The sequence below is a fragment of the Peromyscus californicus genome, unplaced genomic scaffold (assembly GCF_007827085.1).
Source record: "Peromyscus californicus insignis strain IS unplaced genomic scaffold, ASM782708v3 Scaffold_19__1_contigs__length_69161282, whole genome shotgun sequence".
Classification (NCBI taxonomy): domain Eukaryota; kingdom Metazoa; phylum Chordata; class Mammalia; order Rodentia; family Cricetidae; genus Peromyscus; species Peromyscus californicus.
In genome coordinates, this window is record NW_026294491.1 from 11,618,266 (window position 1) to 11,645,152 (window position 26,887).

The 26,887-nt window shown below is 47.1% G+C and overlaps 1 protein-coding gene across 1 annotated transcript; it reads left to right on the forward strand.

Annotated features, from left to right (window-relative positions):
* Positions 1-4,769: 4,769 nt before the first annotated feature.
* On the forward strand, positions 4,770-11,586 carry LOC128114567 (glutathione S-transferase theta-4). The gene is made up of 5 exons (XM_052744670.1): positions 4,770-4,881; positions 6,419-6,506; positions 8,773-8,923; positions 9,797-9,973; positions 11,392-11,586. The coding sequence occupies exons 1-5, from the start codon at positions 4,770-4,772 to the stop codon at positions 11,584-11,586; spliced, it is 723 nt and encodes a 240-aa protein (XP_052600630.1).
* Positions 11,587-26,887: the final 15,301 nt, after the last annotated feature.

Consider the following 26,887-nt stretch of genomic DNA (forward strand, 5'->3'; position numbering starts at 1 on the left):
GAACATTTACTGGCAGTAAGATGTTGCGGGAAGGGTGGAGGTGCAGCTATAAAGATGTTGCACAGACAGAATACAGTATTGGTGTCCCTCCCCCGAAAGTAGAGCTGTGGAGAAACCGGTTAAATGTTTGGATGTGAGCAAAAGATCAACTCAGCCCCTGTAGTGTGGGAAAAAGATTCCCAACTCCCTTTCTGTTTGGAGGTTAATCTTTTTTTTTTTCCCCAAAAGTTTTTTCTCCCCCTAGATTGATTTATTTATTATGTATACAGTGTTCTGCCTGCATATAGGCCTGCACGCTAGAAGAGGGCACCAGATGTCATTATAGATGGTTGTGAGCCACCATGTGGTTGCTGGGAATTGAACTTAGAACCTCTGGAAGAGCAGCCAGTGCTTTTAACCTCTGAGCCATCTCTCCACCCCTAGATGGTCAATCTTGATTGTCAACTTGACTGGATTTAGAATCATTGAGACACAGTTATGAGTGAGTCTGTGAAGGGATTTCCTAAATGCTTAATCTCATCGGGTAGGGTCCAGGACAGTGGGTAAAGAAGAATGTGAGAATTTGGCTCTGCTCCCTGGCTGTGGATATGAGACCAGCAGCTCATATTCCTGCTGCCTTGCCTCCATGCCTTCTCCATTTTGATAGCCTTTGCTCTCAGCCTGTGAGCCAGAATTAACCCCTCCTTCTTTAATATGCTTTGGTCAGGCATTTTGCCACAATCAACAGAAAAAATAATAATAACTATGGCAGGTGGCAACACATGCTTGCAGTCCCAGACTTGGTGGGGTGGAGAGGCAGAGGCAGGTGGGTCTCTGTGAATCTGAGGACAGTCTGGTCTACATAGGAAGTTCCAGGCCAACCAGTGCCACAGAGTGAGACCCTGTCTCAAAAACAAACAAGAAAAATAGCTACTATACCTGGTAATAGCACAGCCATCCTTCTGTACCTAAGCCCCAAGTTCCAGGCAGTGGTATGGTGCTACTTGATCTACAAGCTGTGCCCAATACATTAATGAACACTTGGTATACAGAATGTCACCACCATGTTGCCTGCCAACAATGTCCACTTGTACAAAGGAAGCCTCCTCAACTCTATCCTACAGACTGGGGCAGGAGCCAGGATTGCCAGTGATAGAAGGTACCAGTATATATATAGTGCCTCCTTTCCATTGCCCTGAACAGACATCATTAATCCATCACTGCACTCTTTCCTCCAAGAATCCATTGCCCTGAACAGACATCATCAATCCATCACAACACTCTTTCCTCCAGGCATCCTCAGAAGCCTTCTAAACATTGAGTCCCAGTGGGCATCACTAATTGTTGGTAGCAAGGAAGACAGGTAGAAGAGGTCAAAGAGACTTATGAGGACCCTAGATGAGCTGTTCTCCTGACCCAGGGTCTTCTGCCCCTCCCACTGAGGAAGTCTTGGGTGATACTCAGGTCCAGTTGCTTCGAGAAGACTGGCTCCGACCTGCAGCAACTAGGTCCGTGGCTAGGACCTTCCTGGCTACTGGGTAGGTCTCCCTGGTAGGTATGATGGTGCTCATGGAACCAATGTAAGAGAGGCCTTCATACCTGCCTGCCAGCAGCCATGGGCTATATAGCCTCTCCAAAACTTGACCTCAGTTAGCTGTTAGGTCCGTGGGACAGTGATGTTGGGAGCTGAAGTAGTCCAGGAGGCCCACAAGTTCATACTGTAGCCCCAGGTGCTGGGGATGTCTTTCCGTATGCTGTGAATGTGTTGCTATGATTGATTGATAAATAAAATGCTGATTGGCCAGTAGCCAGGCAGGAAGTATACTGTAGGTGGGATAAGCAGAGAGGAGAATGCTGGGAAATGGAAGGCTGAGTCAGGAGATGCTGCCAGCTGCCGCCGCCGCCGCCGCCCCGCCGCCGCCGCCGCCGCCGCCGCTGCCGCCGCCGCCATGAGAAGCAAAATGTAAAGTACTGGTAAGCCACGAGCCACATGGCAACTTACAGACTAATAGAAATGGGTTAACTTAAGATATAAGAACTAGATAGCAAGAAGCCTGCCATGGCCACACAGTTTATAAGTAATATAAGTCTGGGCAGTGGCAGGCCTGGGTGGGACTGGAGAAAACTCCAGCTACACTCAGGGAACCCATAAGGCTTGGCACAACTGTCCACTGGCATAGAAGATGGCACAGCAGCTTTGGGAGTTGTTCATTGAAGGGGAAGGAGCTTGCTTTCTGCCCTGCATGAGACTGTCTGTTATGCAAACATGCTCTGAGCTCTCTCCTGATCCTCAGTCTTGAAATATCCTGTGGAAGCCAGCCCTAGAAGGACAGGGTATCTCCCAAGATCATTGTCATTGTCAACCTGACAAGATCTAGAGACATGTCTCTGGCCATGCCAGCGAGGGATTGTCTTGATTGGGTTCGTTGAAGTGGGAAGACCCACCTTAAAATGAGTAGCACCATTCTTGGTGCTTGGGTCCCACAGTGACTAAGTGGCTGCATTCACCACTCTCTTGTTCCTGACCCCAGAAGCAATGTGACCAGCTGCCTCAAGACCCTTCCCGTATTAGGACTTCCCACCATGATAGACTATATAGATGTAATGGTCTTATTAAATAAGAAACACAGAGCCAAATGCAGAGTTAAAAGCCCAGGAGGTCAGAGCAGTAGCTAAGAGCTGAGATTAAAACTGCCTTCTTACCACCCCCTGCCACTGCCGTCCTTCCCCTGAGAAAGAGAGCTACTTCCTGTGTGTCTGTCTTTTTATTGACTTTCTGTTCTGCCTTCTCATTGGTTGTAAACCCAACCACATGACCTCCTTTTCACTGCCTGTCTATATAGACCTCCAGGTCTCTATGGTTGGTATTGGGATTAAAGGTATGTGTCTCCAAGCTGGCTATGTCCTTGAACACACAGACTCTGCCTGCCATGTGATCGGATTAAAGGTGTGAGCCACCACCGCCCGGCTTCTGCTATGGCTTGCTATTAGCTCTGACCCCTGGGCAACTTTATTTATTAACATACAAATAAAATCACATTTCAGCACAAATAGAATATCACCATAAGACTATGAGACTATATAAATCTCTCCTTCCCTATCTTATCTGGCCAAGTATTTTACTGCAACAAAGAGGAAATTAACTAATATAACCATAAAGTCTAAAGCCACACTGTGACCTCAGCATACATCTCTAGTGACCTTTTCCACAGCTGCCAGATGCACAGTGTGATCTATGTTTCTTTATTCAAGGCCAGAGAGTTTCTGGGCTCATGCATGGTACAGTCTGGTGGGCCACACGCTGAGCCCCCTCGATGTTGCCCCTTTGTGCCCTGAACTCATCCAGTGTGTTAGCTTTCCATTACTATAACGAAATGCCCTAGACAGTTTACTTATAAAGAAGAAAGGGGAGCTGGAGAGATGGCTTAGCACTTAAGGGTATGTACTGCTCTTGCAGGGGAACAGGGTTCAGTTCCTTGCACCCATATCGGGCAGCTCCCAACCACCTGTAACTCCAGCTCCAGGACATCCTATGCCCTCTTCTGAATTCCATGGGTATCTTCACTCATACATGTTTATACCTCCCCCCACCACATATACATAATTTCAAAATAAAAATAAATAAGAAAAAAAAAGTTTATGTGTTTTGCCCGCATGTATGTCTGTGCATATGCATGCCTGGTGCCTGCAGAGGCCAGAAAAGGGCATTAGATATTCTGAAACTGGAGTTACAGATCGTCATGAGCCTTCCTGTGGGTGCTGGGAATGGAACCCAGCTCCCCTGGAAGAGCAGCTAATGCTTTTTAACTACCAGGCCATCTCTCCAGCCCCTAAAAAAATTTTAAAGGGAAAATAGGTTATTTTGGCTTAAAATTTTAAAGAGCTTGAGTCATGACTGGGTGGACATATTGCTTTCAAGTCTCTGGGGGGCGGGGTGGTGGTGGTGTTAGCAATGGTGGGGAGTGCATGTGGCAGAGAGAACTGCTGGCCTCATGACCAGAAAGAAAAAGAAGAAAGAGGAGACTACCATTCTACAGTCCCCTTCAAGGAAATGTCCTCCAGTGAGCCAACACCTTCCACTCTTTCAAGAAAATGTCATCAGTGAGCCAATGTCTCCTATCAGGACTCATCTTTCTTTATTACCTTCACTACTAGGAATGGACCCTGGGCTTTCTACAACCTAACTAACTGCTCTACCCCGGGGCTCTATCACCATCTCTACAGGCTCCGCCTTTTAAAGGTCCCACTACCACCACAGGGAATACACCTTCAATGCATGGCCTTCAGAGGTCATTCAAAACCCAAGATGTAGCCCCTACCTCTTTCTAATCCTTTCCCAATCACATATCAGAGGAGATTTACCCGTGGATACCCCCAGTCTTTAGTTCAGGCCATGCAAACTCAGTCCTTGTCTTTTTCTCATCCCGGACCTGAAAAGCTCCTTTCCGTCCTCTTCTGCAGAGAAGGCCTAGCCCTGGGGATGCTCATACGTGAGCCCTTCTCAGACAGATGCCTGGGAGGCTGAGCCACAGAGCACATGCTCAGTAGGAGCCTGTCCCAGCCCTCTGGCAGGGCCTCTCTCGACAGCCCTAAGTCCCCTCAGAATCTTTGCTATCATGAGAATTCCATGAAGTCCCCCTGGCCTCATGAGAACATCAAGGGAAGTGAGTTCTAGAACGCAGGGTCCCCAGCTCAGCGGGGAGAAGGGCTAGAGCCAGGTGCACAGGCTAGACAGGAGCCCAGGTGTGGTCCACCTGCTGCGGCCTGTGGGGCTCAGCAAGCATCTCAGCATGGGCCTGGAGCTCTACATGGACTTGCTGTCGGCTCCTTGCCGCGCCGTCTACATCTTTGCTAGGAAGAATGGCATCCCCTTTGACTTCCAATTTGTGGATCTACTAAAAGGTCAGTCCTCGGGGTTGCCAGGAAGCCGATCCTGAGGTGGTGGCAGGGCACCCGGTGAAGAGTGTTTCTGAGGGTCAAAGGTCAGCAAGGGAAGCAGAGGTGAAACAGATGTCAGGGTGCTCAGGCCACGTCGCTATCTAGCCTACCTTCGCGGGTCACCATGGATGACAAGCTCCCTGTTGGGGTGAATAGGATTTTGGGGGGTAAAGGAAGGAGGGATGCCAGGAGGGCCTCCGACTCTCAGCCAGAGCTTCTGCCATCACCTTTGGAAGTCTCACATCTTGTCATCTGTAGCACCCACCAACCTGGCTGGCGCAGGACACAGACCCACTACCATGTGACAGTGCTTATGTTACTCAGTCTGTGCCCACCCTCCCCCAGTCTGTGCCCACCCTCCCCCAGTCTGTGCCCACCCTCCCCCAGTCTGTGCCCACCCTCCCCCAGTCTGTGCCCACCCTCCCCCAGTCTGTGCCCACCCTCCCCCAGTCTGTGCCCATCCTCCCCCAGTCTGTGCCCACCCTCCCCCAGTCTGTGCCCACCCTCCCTCAGTCTGTGCCCACCCTCCTCCAGTCTGTGCCCACCCTCCCCCAGTCTGTGCCCACCCTCCCCCAGTCTGTGCCCACCCTCTCCTAGTCTGTGCCCACCCTCCCTCAGTCTGTGCCCACCCTCCCCCAGTCTGTGCCCACCCTCCTCCAGTCTGTGTTCACCTCTCCCAGTGTTCAAACCTGCTCTGGGATTAAGGTCGTGGCACAGTGATAAAGTACTTGCCTAGCATGCCACAAGCAAAACCCTGGGTTTGATCCCCAGCTCATGCATGTACACAGGCACACGTACACACAAATAAGAAGAGGAAAAGAAGGAGGAGAACGAAGAAAGAACTATGAAAAACAGATGTACTTAATGTTGCACAGACCCCCGCACCCCACGTGAGGATTAGTGGATCGGGATCCAAGACGTTGAGGAGTCTCTAAAATTCAGCCTGAAGAGACTTAGCAATAATGTGGGAACTGCAGAAATGGCTGAGGTCTGGGGGATTCCCAGAAGGGTTTTCACTTGCAAACGGTTGGTCAGGAGGGGTTAGTATTCCTGCTTGCTCTGGAGTTCTTTGTAGATATCCAGGGACCTTGGGTGCATTTGCAGGGTTCCCCAACCTGCAAGATTCAGCTGCCCAATCCCTTCCAAGGGGAGACAAGAGTGATCGAGAGGAGATAAGACTAAAGGTGGCATTTAGGTCCCGAGAGCTGAAGTGGATTCACGGGCTGTGGCTTCAGGCCTCGGGTGAAGGCTGAACTTCTAACTTCTGGGAACCAAAGGGCTGTCTTGATCCCTAGGACAGGGAGTCACAAGAGCTGGGGTGCGAGAATCTGAGAGGAGGGCTCTTTCTTAATCCTGGCCCCTGTGATATCTCTCCTTTCCTCTGTGACCTGGGGCAAGCCATGTGATACTTGAGGCCTCAGTTTCTCCCCTTTGTCTCTAGAAGCCCAAGTTCTCTTTTCCCTGGGGTCCCCAAAGCCCCAGACCCTCCCTGCCCCCTCAGGTCATCACCATAGCAAGGAATACATCGAGATCAACCCCCTGAGGAAGCTTCCCGGCCTCAGAGACGGGAAGTTCGTCTTATCTGAAAGGTAAGGGCACTGCCACCATCTCTGCCCCTCCTGGGAGACGCAGTGGGATCAGACCTGCCAGCATTTATTCATTTATTTGTTTATTTATTGACTGAGACAAGGCAAGGTCTCTCTATGTAACCTTGGCTGGCCTAGAACTCACTACCTAGACAAGGCTGGCCTCAAACTCAAAGAGATCCATCTGTCTCTATAACCTGAGTACTAGGATTAAAGGTGTACATCACCAGTCCTGGCCTATTTATTTATTTTTAAGCTACAGAAAAATTTACACACACACACACACACACACACACACACACACACACACACACACACACACACACAGAAGGAGAATGAATAATAACAAAGAGTTCAACAAACCCCACACATCCATCTCCTAGCTTCTGTAGCTATCCACTGTGCCTTGTCTACACCTCACTCTCTGCCTCCTCCTTCCAGACATCCACTTTACTTTATCCATGAATGCTTAGAAATACCTCACTAAGAAATGAAAATTCTAAAACATACATCACCCAATACCGTTATGACCATGAGTAATATTATCAACCCTTCCCAGATTTTTATCCTTAGGCAGCTCATATTCAAGTTCCTGATTTTCTCATAAATATTTTCTTGGTTCTCTCTCTCTCTCTCTCTCTCTCTCTCTCTCTCTCTCTCTCTCTCTCTCTCTCTCTCTCTCTGTCCCTCCCTCCCTCCCCCCCCTTCTCTTTCCTTCTCCTCCTCCCACATTTACGTACTTGAGTATTTTTCCTACATGTATGCATGTGCACCGTGTGCATGCCTGGTGCCTGGGAGACCAGAGGAGCTCACCAAATCTCTTGGAACTAGAGTTATAGATGGTTCGGAGCCACCATGTGGGTGCTAGGAACCAGACCAGGGTCCTCTGGGAGAGCACCAAGTGCTCTTAACCACTGAGCCTCCTCTCCAGTCCCCCTTAAGTCCTTCTTTGTCTGTGTTCCCTGTCTTAGTCCGTTTTGAGTTGCTGTGACTGAATATGGCAGTGTGGGTGATTATAAAGAGTTGACTTTCAGCTCATGGTTCTAGGGGCTGCAAAGCCCACGAGAGTGGAACTGGTACCTGCTGAGCACCTACCTGCCTTCCCTTTCGTTCTTAGCAACACAGAGATTACAACATGGTGAGCAAGCAAGTGAGCCAGGGGCATGCGGGGGGGGGGGGGGGGGGGGGGGAGAGTTAATAACAGCCACTTGTGCCAACCTGGTAATCTACTAATCATTTTAGCCATGCGTGAACCCATCCGCCCTCTTGACCTCACCACCCTTACCTGGTGGGAATTCAATGCCAATCTGAGCTTTAGTGGAACTCGCCAACCTTTTCAACCCCCATGGTTTTATTTCACTGTGGTTTGTTTCTGACTGGCCTCTTTGTGTGCTTGTTGTTGACGGTGAACACCTGCTCTTCTGTCCCGTGGCATTTCCGGCACACACTAACCAGTCAGTTAGCAAGCCTGGGCCATCATCCCTCCCTGCAAAGCATGGATGGCTCAGGCTCTAACCTCTCTCCTGCATCCCTTGGTCACCACCCCATCCCAAGAGACCAATACCTCTTGATGGGTTATTGCGTGGGCCTCCATCTTGGCTTCCCTGGGATTTATTTGACCTCTTGTAACTAGAGGGATACATCCTCTCATCCCTCAAAACCTTAGAGATTATAAGTCTAGGGGCTGGAGTGATGGCTCCACAGCTCATAGCACTAGCTGGCCTTCCAAAGGACTCAGGCTCCCAGCAGTCACATAGTGAGTGTTTCATAGAGTGTGTAACTCTAGTTTGGGGGGATCAGACTTCTTCTTCCAACCTGTGAGGGCTCCCGGCACACAGAGGTTCACAGACGTACACACAGGCAAAACGCTCCTACACAAAAACTAAATTAGTTAAAAAAATAATTAAGTCCAAAGTCATCCCCGCAGTATCTCTGGCAGTCCTCCTCTCCCACCACCCAAGTCATCCCTCCAACCACATCTCTACCCAAACCTCTCCAGGTGTGCCCCATTCCCTCTGGAATCTCCTCCGTTCTGTGCTCCCTGTCAGCATTGCCCTTTCATATACTATTCATCAACTCCTGAGTCCCCTTCAGGTCTTCCGGCGTCTTGCTGATTATGACATGACAGCTTGGAGTCGGCTTCCTGGAGCCCTTCGGGTTCCCCCTTCCCCTGCAGGAACTTAGCACCCAGGGCCTGCCTATGGCCGCAGGCCATGCTGGGGTGGTACAAGAAGGTACAGCCAGTGCCCCTGTCTTGCCCTCTCTGTAGTGTGGCCATCCTCTTCTACCTATGCCGCAAGTACAGCGCACCTTCCCACTGGTACCCGCCAGACCTGCACATGCGCGCCCGTGTGGATGAGTTCATGGCCTGGCAGCATACAGCCATTCAGCTGCCCATGAACAAGATACTGTGGCTCAAGGTGAGCAGCCAAGCCTGGGGCTCAGGAACAGGAGAACAAAACAGTCTGAGAGCCTGAAGTCCAGTCCTGGTCCTGGTGCCTGAGCCTCTTTTTCTTTGATCATGCCTAATGAGAGTGTGGGATGAACTGTTAAGTAGGAGACAATTGGACAAAGGCAAAGGGCAACTAGAAGGGACTAAGACAGGACTCTGGAAACTTCGTTCTGAATTAGAGAATATCAGTAAACTCAAAGTGACAACCAGCACACTACTTCCAATTCTCTGCTTGTGTTTCCAGTCCACTTTCCATTACTGTAATAAAATGCTCCAGGCTGGGTAACTTATGAAGAAAAGAGGGTTATTTAGCTCACAGTTTTGGAAACATGTCTAACCAGCATGGCACCCGGCTCCGGAGAGGGCCTCATAGAAGATGCTATCAAAGTAGAACCAAATGCAAGCCAGGTGGCCTGCTAAGACAGGAAGCCAGAGCTAGGGCGGGGCACCACTCTCGCTCTTTAGTGTCGGCTCGCTCTCTTTCTAACGTACCACTAACTGCATCCACCTCAATCCCTTCTGAAGGCAGTGCCCCCAGTTAGACTCCATGTTTTAAAGATTCCAGCCATATCATTTCACCACAAGGACTGGATTCCCAACACATCAACCTTTGGTGAGTGAGACACACTCAAACCACAGGACTCACTGTCATCCAGGCCTCCAAATCCATCTGAACACATGGCCCTTGGTAACTGCCACTTGAGAATGGCCCAAAAGGTGAAATTACTTGACATCCTTGGGACTGTCCAAGCTCTATTTAACAGACAGGGATCCAGAAGCTTGGCAGGGGGCTGGGGCTGGAGTACTGCCTCTATATCTGTCCTCTTCCCTCCCTGCCCAGTTGCTAATCCCATTGATCACTGGTGAGACAGTTCCTGCTGAGAAGGTGGACCAGATAGTGAATGAGGTGAAGAAAAACCTACAGCAATTTGAGGAGAAGTTTCTGCAGGACAAGATGTTCATCACAGGAGACACCATCTCCCTGGCTGACCTGGTGGCCCTGGTGGAGATGATGCAGGTATGGGGGTTGGGGGCAAGTCTGGGAAGAGGGAAGATGTTTCTGTGACTAAGGACCAGAGTCTGAGGATAGACCAAGAGAGGCAGGTGTGACCACCCTGAGGGTTGTGGGAGCCAGGTCTGGGTGCCTGGACCCCCCTGGAAGTGACAGGAAAGAACCAGAGGTTTTGAATCAGGGAGCATCATGATCATGGAACTTGGTAAGATTCCATGGCATGGGGAGGAGCCAGAGGGAGAGCCAGGGACATAGGGAAACCCATGGTATACCAGCTAAGATCACCAGGGATGCAGAGAAAAACCATGGTATACCAGCTAACATCCCAGATGCCCACTCCTCCCGCTGGACTCTCCAGGAAGTATGCAGAGATTCCTGGTGTCTCTTTTCCAGAGCTCCAGAGACAACAACATTGAGACAGCTCTCCCAACCCTGGGTCTGAGCAGTGGACACCACTGTGCATTGGAGGCAAACCTGGAAGAATGCAGGCTTTTCATGTGTTTTACATGTGTGCTCAGTTGATGTGAGCTAGCAGGTGTGTGCAGGATAGCCAATTTAGACACTTCCAACGTCCTTTTCTTCCTTCCTTCCTTCCTTCCTTCCTTCCTTCCTTCCTTCCTTCCTTCCTTTTTCTTTCTTTCTTTGTTTCTTTCTTTCTTTCTCTCCCTCCCTCCCTCTCTCTCTCTCCCTTCTTTCTTTCTTTCTTTTTTTTTTTTAGGATAGGGTCTCATGTGTCCAACTTTTGATACGCTCTTGCCACCACCCCTCCAGTGTGGGAATTAGAGGTATATAACACAATGCCTGGTTTGGGGTGTGCTGGAGGTTGAGCCCAGTACTTTGTACATGCTATGTAAGTACTCTGTCTACTGAGCCACGTGACCAGCCCATTGGCCAGTGTCTTGAGAGGCCATCATAGTTTCCGACCAGTATGCAAAGTCCTTGGCCAAGGTGTAGTGTAGAATAAACAGCACAAGGAAACCCATTCCGACCTGCACCAAGCAGGCTGTCCTCGAATTCACAGAGATCTGCCTGCCTCTGCCTCCTAAGTGCTGGAATTAAAGGTGTGTGCCACCACCGCCCTGGGTGCATATTTCTTCATGAGGCAGCTAAACTGCTAAGCTAACTGCATGATAAGCCTCCTCTTATTGCCCTTGTCCTGATCACAGAAGGAGGCCCAACATGGGGGGAAAGGGGACAATGGACCTCCATTCTTGAGTCAGGAGTTACCATCTTGGACCAGGATCCTCTACGCCTGTTTCACATAGACTGAATGGTTTTGACACCTCGACAAGAAGGACTCATCCAGGGGGCAGCAGATGACTCCCTCTTTGCAGAGGCAGGTGCCGATAACACTTGAGGCTCTAGAAGACCCAAGTGCAGCTGGTGCCTTTGCTGATCATGTCTTCTTTGTTGTCTCTCCATAGCCAATGGGGAGTAACTATAACGTCTTCCTCACCGCCAAGCTTGCTGAATGGCGAATGCGGGTGGAGTTAGCCATCGGTTCTTCCCTCTTCTGGGAGGCTCATGAACGACTGTCGAAGTTACCCGAGTGGGACTGTTCAACGCTGAACCCCATGACCAAGGTCAAGATTTCTGAGTATCTGCAGAAGTATAAGTGACCCCAGAGGCAGTTCATTCTGCAGGGTCTGGCTGTCTCGGCCTTCTGAGCCTCTTCTCTTAGGGAAGACACTAAGAAACACTCTGTTCCTTTACCCAATTAAAAACAAAAACCCAAAACTGGAAGAGTTGCCATGGCTGTTACGGGGACAGTTGGTGTCAGCAAGGAGCCTGGTATGGGAGCAGGTGGTAGTCACAAGTCATCTTGGATTCCAAAAAGAATATAAGAGTCTGGGGAAATGGCTCAGTGGGCAAAGTGCTTGCTGTGTCTTAGTTAGGGTTTCTATTGCTGTGAGGAGACACCATGACCACAGCAACTTTGTTTTCTTTTTCCTTTTGGGTTTTTGAGACAGGGTTTCTCTGTGTTACAGCCCTGGCTGTCCTGGAACTCGCTCTGTAGACCAGGCTGACCTTGAATTTACAGAGATCCGCCTGCCTCTGCCTCCTGAGTGCTGGGATTAAAGGCGTATGCCTCCACCACCTGGTGACCACAGCAACTCTTATAAATGAAAACATTTAACTGGGGTTGCTTGCTTATATTTTCAGAGGTTCAATCCATTATCATCATGATGGGACATGGTGGCATGAAGATAGACATCCTGCTGGCTACATCTTGATCAGAAGGCAACGGGAAGTGTCTGTGACACTGGGCTGTATCTTGAGCACAGGAAACCTCAAAGCCCACCCCCACAGTGACACACTTCCTCCAACAAGGCCACACCCACTCCAACAAAGCCACACCCCCTAATAGTGTGGCTCCCTATGAGCTTATGGGAGCCAATTACATTCAAACTACCACACTGTCTTAATTCATATTTCTACTATCCACACACACAAAAAAATAGGTGCGAGTACCATTCCCAGAGCTCACTAAACACCCAGTCCAGCTGAAATGGCAAAGCCCCAAGTTCAACAGGAAAGATGCTAGCTCAAAAACAAGGGGAAAAGCAAAAGAGTACGACTCCAACATTAACATCTGGGCTCCAGAAGGTGCCCCTACCCACATGTGCATACAACACATACACAAAAGAATGTGAAAGTCAAAGACTGTAGATGATTCCATTTTCATTAATAACAGTCAGCAGCTTCAGTATCTCCTTTCAACAACAGAATACAATAACTAAACAGAAGACTTGGAAGAAACAGTGAGATAAAACTGAGTGGATCTGCTAGAACTTTCCCCACAAGAGTGGAGTAAATACTTGTCGCAACGTCACGTGGAATATCCATCACCAGACACTATATAAACTCATATAAATAAGTCTCACCTTTAAGAAGACTGAGTCATGAAAACTGTATTCTCTGAATAAAAATGGAATGAAATTAGAAATCATTAACAGGGCCAGTGGGATGGTGTAGTATTGAGAGCTGCTGGTAGCCAAAGGCCATGTAGGGGACAACTAGTGTTCAAAAGGTCAACCTATCAGAACCACAGGTTCTGGTGGAGGACTAAGCCATCACTCAAGGCATGTTGGAGTTATTGCCTTTTGAATGAATTGGCTGTTGCTTGTTGTAAACTTCTTGTGCAGTTACAGCTATGATATCTCCCCATTACCATGCATTTTCATAAAATGTATATATATAATCTCATTATTACATCTCTATCTTATGGGCACATATATCTGTGAGTGTTAGGAAGATGACTTTTCATTTAGCTGTATAATTTTGATATATAGAAAATATACTAGGATACGCTTCATAGCCAGATCCATCGTCCCACCAGACTGTAGACATTAAAGTCTGCTTTGTTCCTTTTACTCAGACATACACAGAAAATAATAATCTGTCCTCAGCCTAACACACACTGCACACATTTAGCTCATGTTTTTTAACCTCAGAGCAAGTTCAAACTAGACTAAAGGCCTTTGTAAATAGATCATAAGTTTAAAACTTTACAGTTACGCACAAGGTCAGAGTCACAGGTGTCTACCAAGGCTACTAACACAAAGCACCCTAAGAAAAGCCTGCCAGCTCTTTGCTTGCCAAGTCTGCTGATAGAAAGCTGTGTCTCAGAGTTTGTCACACTGGGCACTGTGCCCCTCCCTCTGGTCCTGAGACCTTGGAATCTTGCGTTACTATGGTAATGGCTCTGCTCCTTATCGTCTATTCTAAGAATGTGCTATGACCTTGAGGGTTTTGAAACTTTTCTCAGGATTTCAAGGAGTCTCCTGTTAGAAATGTAAGGAGTCAGGCAAGAGAGGAGCTAAGAATGAGAGCTGAAAAGAAGCTGTAGATGTGGAGAAGCGGCAGAACAAAGAGAGAACAGTAGAGAGATCAGAGGCGGAGTTGAAGCTTACATAGCACAATAAAGTGATGGGCTGAAAGAGTGTGGTGTGTAGATTTATTGGTATACCCTCAGATAAGTAGATTTATTCATGGACAAGTAGATTTCCCAGCTGGTTGTAGATTCTTCCGGGGACTCTGGGAGAAAGTTCTCGGGGCCAAGCACCCAAAAAACTTTGGTTAGTGCTACAGATAAAGGAGCCTGCTGCCAAACCTGATGACCCAGATTCAATCCCTGAGTCCCCCAGGGTTGAAGGAGAGAACCAACTCTCAAAAGCTGCCCTCTGATCTTCACACACACACACACACACACACACACACACACACACACACACACACACGGGAACGTACACACATGAAATAAAGGAATCCGAAACAGAAGGAAGACTCAGTGTGTGTACATGGGGGTCAGGTCTCATGCAGACATGAGAACCTCGGTTCAGATCCCCATCATCCAACACAGAAGCTGGGTGTGGCGGGGCTGTGCTGTGGGCCAGCGACAGGAGGATCAATGGGGCTCCCTGGTCAACTAGTCTGGTTGAATTGACGAGTTTCAGATTCAGTGAGAGAGGCCTGTCTCAAAAAATAAGAGGGAGGGCTTGAAGAAGACACCCAACGTTGACCTTTATATACATACGTGCATGTTCACGTGAACACACATGTGCATACACACACACACAAAAGAAAAACAGAAAGAAAAGCAGAAAATTTACAATTCTGTAGGATTTTAAACAATGCTTTTTAACACAGACACTGACCAAAGAAGAAATCACAGGGAAATTAATACCTTAGACAAATAAAATGAAAGATCATACCAAAACTTAGGGGACACAGAAGAAGCAAAGACAAGCAGAAAATGGATAGCTGTAAAGACATCCATTAAAAAGGCATGATCTGGGGCTGGAGAGATGGCTCTGGGGAAATCGGGCAGCGGCGGAAGGACAGATCCTATATGACCCCATATGTCTGAAACGGTCACATTCATAGAATCTATTGATGTCTTGAGGAATGGGGCAAGTTAATGTTTTTAATTATATGTCTCTGTGTGCATTTGTTTGTGGGAATGTGCACATGTGTGTTGTGGGCAGAGTCCAGAAGAAGGTGTCAGATCCCCAGGAGCTGGATTACAGGTAGTTATGAGCCACCTGGTTTGGGTGCTGGGAACCCAACTCCAGTCCCCTGAAAGAGCAAGTTAGCTTCCCTAACCACTGAGCCACACACACCGCCCCCCCCAGGGGCAGTGCTTAATGAGTGCAAAGTTTCAGTTTTGTGGGATGAATGAGTTGTAGGGATCTGTCACAGGACATTGTGATACACCCAAAAACCCAGTAATTTTGTGTTAAATGCTGTGATCACAATAAAGAAAAACAAAGATAAACATATATAAAAATTATGAGTGAGCCAGGTTTAGTGGTGCACACCTTTTATCTCAGCACTTGGGAGGTAGAAGCACGTGGATCTCTGTAAGTCTGAGGCCAACCTGGTCTACATAGTGAGATCCAGGACAGCCAGAGCTACACCGTAAGACCCTGTCTCAAAAACAAAACAACAAAATGTTATGAGTTACCTTAGTTGGGAGACCAGAGGCGTGATGGTTGGTTTTAATTTCAATTTGCCACAAATTAGAATCACCTGAGTAAGAAGTCTCACTTGAAGAACTGCCCTGATCACCCCAATGGCTATGGGAAGACCCACCCCAATTGTGGCCCGCAACCCAGATTTAAAAGGGCGTGGTAGCATTCTCCTTTGCTTGCTCTGCCTTCCCTCTTCTTGCTGAACTGATTTACCTACCGGGTTACTGCTGATGCTGAAACCTTAGATGATATCACTAACAGCATTTCCAGGCTTCTATCGTTGACTGAGGACCAGCGGCTCTCTAGGAACCCTCAAAATTTTTGGTTCCATGTTGGGACCGGTGGACTGAGGGACTACTGGGTTAGCTTCTCCAGAGTCAGAGAGCCACTGTAGGACTGCTCCCACTGCTGAGGCATCCGGCTTCAAGGGCCGGGCGACTGCCAGGTGTGAGACAATTGTGGTTACTATTTCAATGTAAGCTGATTTAGGAAATTCTTTTAATACACGTGTATATTCTATCTATTCTATTCTAACATAGGAGGAAAACGTCCTTCGGTACACCATGGTTTGTAAAGTGTCTCCTCATACCCTGCAAACGGATGCAGGGCCAGGGACTAGAACAGGCTGTAGCCATCTAAGCCCTTCCTGGGAATGGTCCATCCCCACATTTAGGACTTTGGAGCTGGCTGTTTTATATCCGGTGGTCTTTTACTACTCCAGCTGACTGGCCACTGTAAGAGCAACTGAATTAGAGATTGGTGCACAGATGAACAGATTAGATTCTCAGACTCCAACCCTAAAGCCCTGAGCAAGGTTATTTTGTACCTGCCTGGTCATGTCTCAGTCATCCACCCTCAACATCCACATTCACCTTGGTGATGCTTCTGGGATGGTCCATAACCTTGACCATGGTCCGAGCATGTTATGTAGTGTCTGGAAGACACCACTGAGCCTTGCAAGGAAAGCAGATGTTACTCGGTAACTCCAAATCCCCCACTAATGTGCCCAGCTTTAGGCGCTCACGTAATTATCATTTTGTCTTTAAAAACACTGTACCTCTGAGCTTGGGCATGTGACTTTCCGTAGCTGTGAGCCCACGTTTGGTCTGCCCATTAATAAGAACTCAAAATTTTTTTTTTTTTTTTTTTTTTTGGTTTTTCGAGACAGGGTTTCTCTGTGTAGCTTTGCGCCTTTCCTGGAACTCACTTGGTAGTCCAGGCTGGCCTCGAACTCACAGAGATCCGCCTGGCTCTGCCTCCCGAGTGCTGGGATTAAAGGCGTGCGCCACCACCGCCCGGCACAAGAACTCAAAATTTTTAATTGGCTTAATCTGTATGGTTGCCCGTAAGGGTCTTGAATGGGTCATCTCACACACCTCCTCCGATAAAGCCACACCTTCTGATCATTCCTAAACAACACACCAACTGGAGCCAAAGAAAAATGTGAGTTTGGAGCACTGGTTAGGGCAGTCCGGGGCGGGTTGCTTTTCTTGCTATAGAGGCAAACAAGAGACAGAGCTTATTTTGTTTCCGTTTGAAGGTGGAGAAAGCACGGCAGTGTGAGTGGGAGGCAGCTGCTCACATTGCATCTGCTGTCAGGAAACAGCAGTGAACCCTAGTGCTCAGCTGGTTCTCCCCTTTTATTGCCAAAGCACAGCCTGCTGTTAGCGTGGATCTCCCCACTTCAATGGACCCAACCTGGAAGGTTCCTCTTAGACACATCCAGAAGTTTGTTTCCTAGATGACTCTAGACCTTGTCGGGTTGACATATTAACCATCCCAGTTTCTTACTAAAAATTGGAGGACTCCAAATGGGGAAAAGGCCAAGGACAGAAAGCATAGAAGAGTAAGCTCCAGTAACCAGATCCCACCCTTCCCCGCCAACATAGGGGGCTACAGTGAGAAAATGAAAGCCCAGGCTTCTTTCTCCAGGTGACTTATAGTCCCAACACTTGGGACACCAAGCCAGGAGGTACACTGTGACTTAGAGACCAGCCTGGCCTGCATCCTGAGACCCTCTGCCCACAGAAAGAACAACTTCAATACGGCAACAGCAAAGCACTAAGTGAAGAACATGGTCCTTCTCTAGGCCTGCTAATACCTCAGCCTTGAAAGGAATGCAGGAATGTGTTGTTGGATGTCAGTCAACAGTGCCGCAGTGGAGAGAAGCTCCCCAAGATGCTAGCCTTTCCCGAAGGAGCAGAGAGGTTCAGCCTTCTTAGGAAAGACTGACACCCAGCTAGCTCACTCCAGTTACTTTATTCAAACATATACAAGGTTAGTAGGGGCTGGGAAAGGTTCCAACTACCAAAGTCATCTTACTCTTGCTGTCTGTGAGAGCAGACAACCCACACAAATCTCATCCCTTCTGATTATGGCCATAATCAAAAGTAAGAACTCCAGGTTTGCCGGGAGCGTCTTAGGACCAAGGTCACAGCAGCTGCAAGATCTCACATAGCACCAAGTGCAGATTCTCCAGAAAATCATTTCTTCAAGGTTTAAACAGTCTAAAAATAATTTCTCAGCCTCTAATAAATAACCCAAACAATGTGAAGGTTTTGCTGAAACATTTCTCTCAAAGCCAGACACAAAGGCCTTACTATACATTTTACTTAAAGGCAGACATAAAGGCTTTACTTTATATATCACTACAGGAATGGGTCCATTTTCTCTGCCAATTAAATAATTAAAAGACAAAAAAAAAAAAAAAAAAAAAAAGCGCACGCCTTTAATCCCCAGCACTTGGGAGGCAGAGCCAGGCGGATCTCTGTGAGTTCGAGGCCAGCCTGGGCTACCAAGTGAGTTCCAGGAAAGGCGCAAAGCTACACAGAGAAACCCTGTCTCGAAAAACCAAAAAAAATAAAAAAATAAAAAAAAATAATTAAAAGACAGAAAAGAAGTGTTACTGGGAATCTTGGGGAGTCCTTGCAGAGACATTATGTGATAACTAGGAAATCAGGGTCCCCTCTTGGGACCCTCAATTTCATTAATAAAAGAATTTAAGAATGGTCACAAACAAAAAAGTTCAGGGACAAAGAATAGACTCGGGCAGAAGCCTCAGGACCATCGATTAGAGTTTAAACCCCCCCCCCCCGCCCGGTGTGTGGTGGGGAGGGGGCTTGCTCTAAGTCTCACAGCTGCCTGGAAGGGAGGAGAATGGAGAAGAACAAATGTCATGGCACTTGAGACCAGGTGGCATGGAGTCAGCCACTTGGCAGCAGGGAGCCACAGCGTCAGGAGGGCAACTTTAGAAAAGGAGCCAGGAAGAGCCAGGAGTACTAGCTAGGGAGCTGAAAAGTCAATGTAGACTTTGACCAGCATCCAAAGGAAAGCAGATGTGAAGAAAAGAAAATAATCAGGCCTCAAAAACAGTGGGCAGACCCGGACCAAGCTGAATCTTATGGTGTCTCAGCTGGCAGGGGCTGCAGTAGGGGATGGGAATTCTGGAAGGAAAAGCGTGTTCTCTTGAGGTGAACTTGTCTTCGGAGGGGTGAGTCTCTAGCCAGGGTCCTGACCTGTTCCGTTGGATTAACCCTTAAAGGAGGAGACAGGAGCTTGTCTCTGCCTAGGGGTAGATTCCATCTTTATATCCACCTCCCACACCCGAAGAGGTGTCCCTAGAAGTGTGTAGGAGATGGCTTGAAATTGGGAACTAGCTCTAACCTGTTTTTTATCATGAAAATCTAGAGATCTGGTTCCAAAGTCGTTCACCAAAAGGGATTAATGTTTGGGCCCGAGTTTTAGCTTTTATCATGTATATTCTCTAGGCAGGAATGTTCATTCAGGAGGAGATGAGAGCCCAGAGCTCCTTTTGGCATTTCTTGTTAGAGACTCAAGGACACTTTAGGGCCCTGCCCTGACCTTTCTTTTCTGTCTCTATTGCCTGTTTTCATTTCTCCTCCTCTGAAGAGGTCACCCCAAATGCCACTTAGGGACTTTGGATGACAACCAAATTTGACTTCTTCCTATTGAGTGGGGTTGTCAGATGAGGCAGGGAGCTGCCTCTCCAGTGTACTTATTGTAAGTGAGGGCGCAGTGAAACCACTGAACTGGACCACCCCACGGGTAGAACGAATGGTTTATTGGATCAAACTGCTGCAGTTGTCTCTTTGTGTGTGTGTGTGTGTGTGTGTGTGTGTGTGAGTGTGTGTGTGTGTGTGTGTGGTCAGAGAGAAACACAAGTCAGAAAAGCAAGCAGATTTTATATGACAGTCAACAGGGTTGGAGTCTTTGATCTGATACTGTTAGGATGGACCTGGAGCTAGATGTCCTCACCCGACCTTTGTCTTGCCGTTTGGGAATGGACCAAAGAAAGTTCCTGGTAAACAGAGACCTGACTTCAGGCTTCTGTTTACACAATCAAAGTCCTTCTGTTGAGGACATTGTCATTAGCTCTGCCATTGTGTGTATGTGTCGGGGGGGGGGGGGGGGCGGGCAATTTGGACCTAACACTTATCTAGGAGAACCCCAAATCATATCAACCATTCTGTTTGTATAACAGCCAGGTGTAGGAGGACAGGAAGTCTTTCACTGGCACCTGGATACAGATGGGAAGGGAAGGGAAGAGCCATTAGTATTGTGTGTCCTAAGCAGAGAGACTGGAGGAGCCAGATCAGAAGATATTTCCAAAATGTTTAATTCAAACTCCTTTGGGATCTCTCAGTGGGCTCACAAGAGCATCCATGCAGTGAGTTCCTCCTCATTTTTCCTTTGGTCTCCAAGACAGGACTCTAGAGTATGAACCAAGGATGTGTGTTTAGCAACATTGACGACTGTTGGAGTAGCTGGAATCACAGTGGGAAACTTAGCCATCATTTGATTTTTAGGTTGAAACATTAGTGAGTCTGTCTCTCTTGGGTATAGGTAGGTGGTGTGGTGTTCAGTTGAGCTGAGGTCATGATGTCCTATCATCTTATCTGGGTAGCATTTTTTTTTTTTTAAATCAAGAAGAAAGTCATTAGTGAGAAACAGTTGGATAAACAACTTCTCCTATAGTTTAGCCTAATGTCTGAAGAGCGTGATGCTTTGGATGGTTGGAGAACCATACCGATCATTTTCATCATTGGTTATTCCTTCCCGTTGGGTATTAACCTGTCTTTTACCAATTGTTCCATCTGTGCAAAGGTATGCCAAAAGCCTTGCTTGACTGTGGCTTTGCTTGGAAGGAGGAATTCTTTTTTCCCAGTGTTGACCCTCCTCTTGGTGGATTGGGCACTCGTTAGAGTCCGTCCAGTGGTGTCTCCATGGCCTCCCTGAACAAAAGAACACATGACCCTCCAGGGATAAGGGCATTTTGAGGATAAATCATAGTCTCAGGGATCTAGTTGACCGTGGAGAGCAAGAAGCAAAATATTTTCCCTTTAATCCCTCTGACCACACCAGTATTGCTCCAAAATATAGTTACTGAACATCCAGAAGGTCAGTTACACCAGTGTGATATTCTTAACTATTGTGTAATATTTAGATAAAGCCTGGGCAAAAACCGAGCACTTAAATTAACCCTGATTAGACATATGCTTTTGTTTTGTTAAGCCTATACTTGTAACTGTTGCCAAGAATAATTAGGCCAAGTGGTGGTGGCTCACGCCTTTAATCTCAGCACTTGGGAGGCAGAGGCAGGCAGAGGCAGGCAGAGGCAGGCAGAGGCAGGCAGAGGCAGGCAGAGGCAGGCAGAGGCAGGCAGATCTCTGTGAGTTCAAGGCCAGCTTGATCTACAGAGAGAGTTCTAGGTCAGGTCCCAAAGCTACACAGAGAAACCCTGCCTCAAAAAAAAAAAAAAAAAAAAAAAAAAAAAAAAAAGAAAAAGAAATTTTAATATCCTCTATAGCATCTCTCTAAGTCTCACTTTTTACATACCTTAAATAACATATTCAGACCTTTTTAACTTGTATAAGCTTTCCAAAATTATTTCTATTTATAAACATCCAGCCATCTTAATCTTTATATACAAATTCTTCATAAAAAAAGTATTTCCACCAGTGGCACACACCTTTAATCCCAGCACACAGGAGGCAGAGGCAGATGGCTCTCTGTGAGTTTAAGGTTTACAGAGTAAGTTCTAGGATAGCTAGGACTACACAGAGAAACTCTGTCTCGTAAAACAAAAGCAAAATCCATCTTTAAGCTGGGTGGTGGTGGCGGCCGCGGCACACGCCTTTAATCCCAGCACTCGGGAGACAGAGTCAGGCGGATCTCTGTGAGTTTGAGGCCAACCTGGTCTACAGAGTGAGTTCCAGGACACGCACCAAAACTACACAGAGAAACCCTGTCTCGAAAAACCAAAATAAAATAAAATAAATCCATCTTTACACTTTTTAGCCCTTTTCCCCTATTAATACCGTGAGGCACAGTAGTAACATTAACCAATGTACTCTCTGTTGTGAGACTTTTCTCCGGGGGGTGGGGGCAGGGACTATGCAATAGCCATCCCTTCTTCAGAAAGTCCCAAAGACAAATCAAAGTTCTGTCTCACCATGGGAAAACTAATGAGTTTATTGTTGCATTTCTCAAATGACCTTGAAGTGAGGGACTACTCCCTGAGGAGGAGGAGAAGAAGAGGCAAAAAATGAAGCACCACAGACAATCTCCTTACATGTTAACCTGGGAATTGCAAAAGATACTTATTCCCGTGTCTTGCCAGGCTAGAGAGGAGCCAAGTGCCGCACAGTCACTAAAAGAGTCATTTTTTTCTCCCCATCCTCAACGCTATCCAGTTGGAAAAAACCCTCCAGCTCCCTTAATCCTCATCAGAAGTTATGAGGGGAATTATTTTATGTGTCCCTCTTATTTTTTTAACACTTTGGACATTCTCTCTTAAAGTATTCTGTTTTGTTTTTGATATTTATAATATTTTAATAATCACCTTGGATTTTTTTAGCAGACTTTTTTTTCTTTCTTTCTTTCTTTCTTTCTTTCTTTCTTTCTTTCTTTCTTTCTTTCTTTCTTTCTTTCTTTCTTTCTTTCTTTCTTTCAAACATTATTTTGGTTATTCTCTGAGACCAGAACAGGGACTGAGAGGGACTGTTGGGTCTCTTTATTCCTGCTTTTCTTTTTAGTGATCTGCTTCCCCAGTTTCTGCTTCCAGGGTCCCCCCACCTTTATATTGTAGTTGGTACAGTCCAGAGGATGATCTACCATTGCTATCCTCTTTATTTGTTGGGTGTTTGGGGTTTTTTAGGACTTAAAATTTTAATTTTAGGTGTGTGAATATTTTGTCTGCAAGTGTGTGTATGTGCACAGCATGCATGTCCAGGGCTCTCAGAGGTCAGAAGAGATCATCTGATTCCTGGGAGCTGGAGTTAGGGATGGTTGTGAGTCACCATGTGGGTGCTAGCCACCAAACCCAGGTCCTCTGCAAGAGCAGCTCTGTGCTTTTCTTTTTCTTTCTTTCTCTCTTTCTTTCTTTTTGATTTTTTTAAAAAGATTTATTTATTTATTATGTATACAGTATTCTGTCTGCACGTATCTCTGTAGGCCAGAAGAGGGCACCAGATCTCATTACAGATGGTTGTGAGCCACCATGTGGGTGCTGGGAATTGAACTCAGGACCTCTGGAAGAGCAGTCAATGCTCTTAACCTCTGAGCCATCTCTCCAGCCCCAACAATTTACTCCTTAGCTGTTCTCAAGGACACGCTGTTTATCCTTGAACTATTCTGTTCCAGTTCCTTGTTGCAGTGTCAGAGGCCATCCTGACCCAGGACAGAGGCTTTGGAGGACACTTTGAGATGGACATGCTTGGCTCAGAAGTGGGAGGGACAAATCCCAACTTCAGAGTCAGCTTCTCAATGAGGTCCAATAGCACCTGGCAATTTACCAGTATAACTCGGCCCTTTGTCAAACTGAAGACAGCCAGAGCTTACTTTCAGAAGGATCAGAGGAGAGAGATGAAATCCCATGCTGCTGTTGAGTTCAGTGATGCTCAAGCTGGACCCAAAGTGTCTGTCCTCCTTAGAACCTGCCTAGAGTCATCCAGCTGAGTCTTAGCTGTTGAATCATGCTTTGGGGCCGCCAAGGGACAGAAAGCGTTTTCCCCCTTTAGGGTGTTCAAATTGAGAGTCTTTAAGCAGCAGATCTTAAGTCCTGTACCCCCATCAGTTAGCCGTGTCTGTCAGTAGAGTCAGACAATCTGAAAAATTAGTAACTACCCTCTCTCTTACAAAGAGATCAAGATGTGGGATAATATGACCCTTTGGTTGGTATTTTCCCATTAGAGGCCACTTTTCTAACTGTAGGCCAGGCTGGAGTGCACAAAACATCAAGTATTTCTTTCTTAAGGTCTGGGTCTTAATACAGGTTAGGGCACTTGTCTTTATCCTCTCCTTGTAAGTAACAACACGGGAAGGATTGGCCTGTTGGGGACCAGTGGCTTCTTTTCTTGAGGGAGACCAGTGTTTCCTCAACCTTGTCTTCTCTCATTTAGTGATGATAAAGAAAGGAGAAAACTGAAATATCTTGTGATCTTTGTGAATCTTATCTACATTTTGCCTAGTTAATCTTACCCTGCCTATGTGGGACCCGCCATCCATAAAATTCTGGAAAGCAGCCAATTTTTAATGATTATATGAGTTTGGGAGGGTCTCAGAAACCTTGTTGGTCCAATTTATTCCACTTTTTTCAGGAGGCAGGATAGCAGAATGCCAACAGAAATCTTGGATCAACTCCTTCTATCTGTAAATGAAAGGAACATGGGAGAGTTTTAGTGGAAGCTACCCCATTCTCCTCTTCACCCTCATCCCTCTACCCAGAGCGATGTCTCCAGTCTAGGAATGGTGGAGCTTGCATAGTCCAGTGTGGTGAGCAGAGGAAGTCATGAGTCTGTGAAATCCTGAGTGGGTGTATGTTGTTGACATGAGCCAGCCATATCAAAGGACCAAAGTCTCAGACCTATGGGGAACCTCCCTTCCCTCCCCCACCCCCCCTGAGAAGTCTCAGAGGGATGACAAAACCTCCTCTGAATGATGACAATGTGTTCAGAAGATGTCCACCATAGCTTTTTCCACCCAGATGTTTACGGCCTGAAGACTGCTCCCCTATAGAGCCTGATCCACCAAGATTAGCCGAACCTGTCTCCTTGTTCAGCTGTACACAATAAACACCCTGAGCTCCTAGGCTGTGGTGGCTTCTCCAACCAAGAGCTCAAACCACCCAATATCAGTTTGTTTGTTTTTTTTCTGGACATGAGCTGTTCTTTATTCCTTTCCTATCCAGTCCTGGAGCAGTGCCGGACATGGTGCCCAGTAGTGCCCCTCAGGGATTATTCCCAGATGGTGGGATTGAACCATACTTACTATGGCCCCTAGTTCCCACCCCTAATGCTTTTGCTTGTATTCAAGACGCCTGTGTTACAAACAGAAGGTAATTTCTCCCTGGCCTTTTGCACAGTGATTGTGTAAGGGTGAAGAGGCCCAACCTCACAAGAGAGGGACTTTTTCTTGGGCTCCCTGGCTTGAATAGGACATGACTCATAGACTATCTGGCTTTAGAAAGACCAATGCGTAACTATGTGCCAGACTAGAGGGAGCTGGGCCCCGATAGACCTCACACAGCAAGTGGAGGAGATGGCTTCCTCCCAGAAATGTCCCTGATTCCTTTCCATTCATAAGCTCAACGGCCTTGCTGGAAGATTGGGGACATAATAGCCCAAGTGGCCCAGACAAGGCCATGAGGTCCTCAAGGTCATGTCTCCCAGCACTTAAGCCAATTTCAAGTCAGTGGGCAGAAGGAGCAAGGGAGTTGAGGAGCATATAAATGTGTAAAAAGGAAATTAGCCACAAGGGTTATTGTTTGAGCCCAGATATCCCCGACAAAAGCTGTCCAGCTCTTACAGGGACAGTGAATTCTTCCAGTCATCTTCCCAAGGACAGGAGCTCACACAGAGAAGAGGGGAAAAAAGAATACCAGCCTGGGGTTCCATGCATGCTAGCCATGCTTGGGGGCACCCCCTTTCAAGTATATCTCCAGAAAGACACTGGCAAATTGACCGTTGTTCTCTCAGGTCCCTCTTGGGTCTGGCTAGGAAAGGATTGGCCTTGAGACTTCTCAGATGAGCCCATAAAGTGATAGTGTCTAGTGGTCCAGGAACGGGTTCCTTTTCTCTGCCAATTAAATAACTAAAAGCCAGGAGAGAAGTGTTACTAAGAGTCGTGGGGAGTCCCTGCAGAGACATGATATCTGCAGTCTCTTAATACTCTTGAGGACAAAGAACAGACTCAGAATTTTAAGGACCATTTTTAAATTTATTTTACTTTGTGTTTGTTGGTGTTTTGCCTGCATGTATATCTGTGTACTGCATGTGTGCCTGGTACCCAGAGGAGTCAGAAGAGGGCCTGGAGTCCCCTGCAACTGTAGATACAGGCAGTTGTGAGCTGTGACGTGCTGAGAATTGAACTCAGATCCTCTGGAAAGGCAGCCAGTGCTCTTTTTGTTTGTTTTTTGTTTTTTCGAGACAGGGTTTCTGTGTAGTTTTGGTGCCTGTCCTGGATCTCGCTCTATAGACCAGGCTGGCCTCGAACTCACAGATATCCGCCTGGCTCTGTCTCCCGAGTGCTGGGATTAAAGGCATGAGCCACCACTGCCTGGTGGCAACCAGTGCTCTTAACCTCTGATCCATCACTTTAGCTCTCAGGACCACTGATTAGAATTTAAAAAGAAAGCCCTGGGGTGGACTAGCTCTAAGTCTCACAGCTGCCTGGAAGGGAGGAGAATGGAGAAGAACAAATGTCATGGCACTTGAGACCAGGTGGCATGGAGTCAGTCACTTGGCAGCAGGGAGCCACAGGGTCAGGAGGGCAGCTTTAGAAAAGGAGCCAGGGCCAGGCAGTGGTGGCAGTGCATGCCTTTAATTCTAGCATTTGGAGGCAGAGCTCCAGGACAGCTCCAAAACTACACAGAGAAACCCTGTCTCAGGAAAACAAAGGAAGAAAAAAAAAAAAAAAAAGGAACCAGGAAGAGCCTGGAGTATTAGCTAAGGAGTTGAAAAGCATACCCCCAAAAAATTATTACTAATTTCCACTCTCTTTGCATAAATATTCTTTTTTAGCTTCTTCAAAAATATTTATTTTTATTTACGTGTTTATGTGTGTCTATGTGTGTTTGCCCATATGCATGCTGGTACCTGCAAGAGGCCAGAGGATATCGGATTCCTGAAGCTGAAATTTTAGGGAGTTGTGAGCCATCCAGTGTGAGTGCTGGGGACTGAATTCTGGTCCTCTCAACAGTAACAAACATTCTTACCAGCTGAGTCATTCTTTCAGCCCAGGAGAGATGTTTCTTTTGATGTAGAAAATGTTATGTTCCTGCTGACAATTTTACTGGGACTTAAGATAACAGGTAACACTGGTACCATTTGCCCAGATGGGAGGTAGGATGTGGGGAGAGGGAGGTCCTTAAATGACAAAGTCCAGTCCAAGGGCTTGTGGCTCAGCAGGTGAGTCCCGAGTGCTGGGC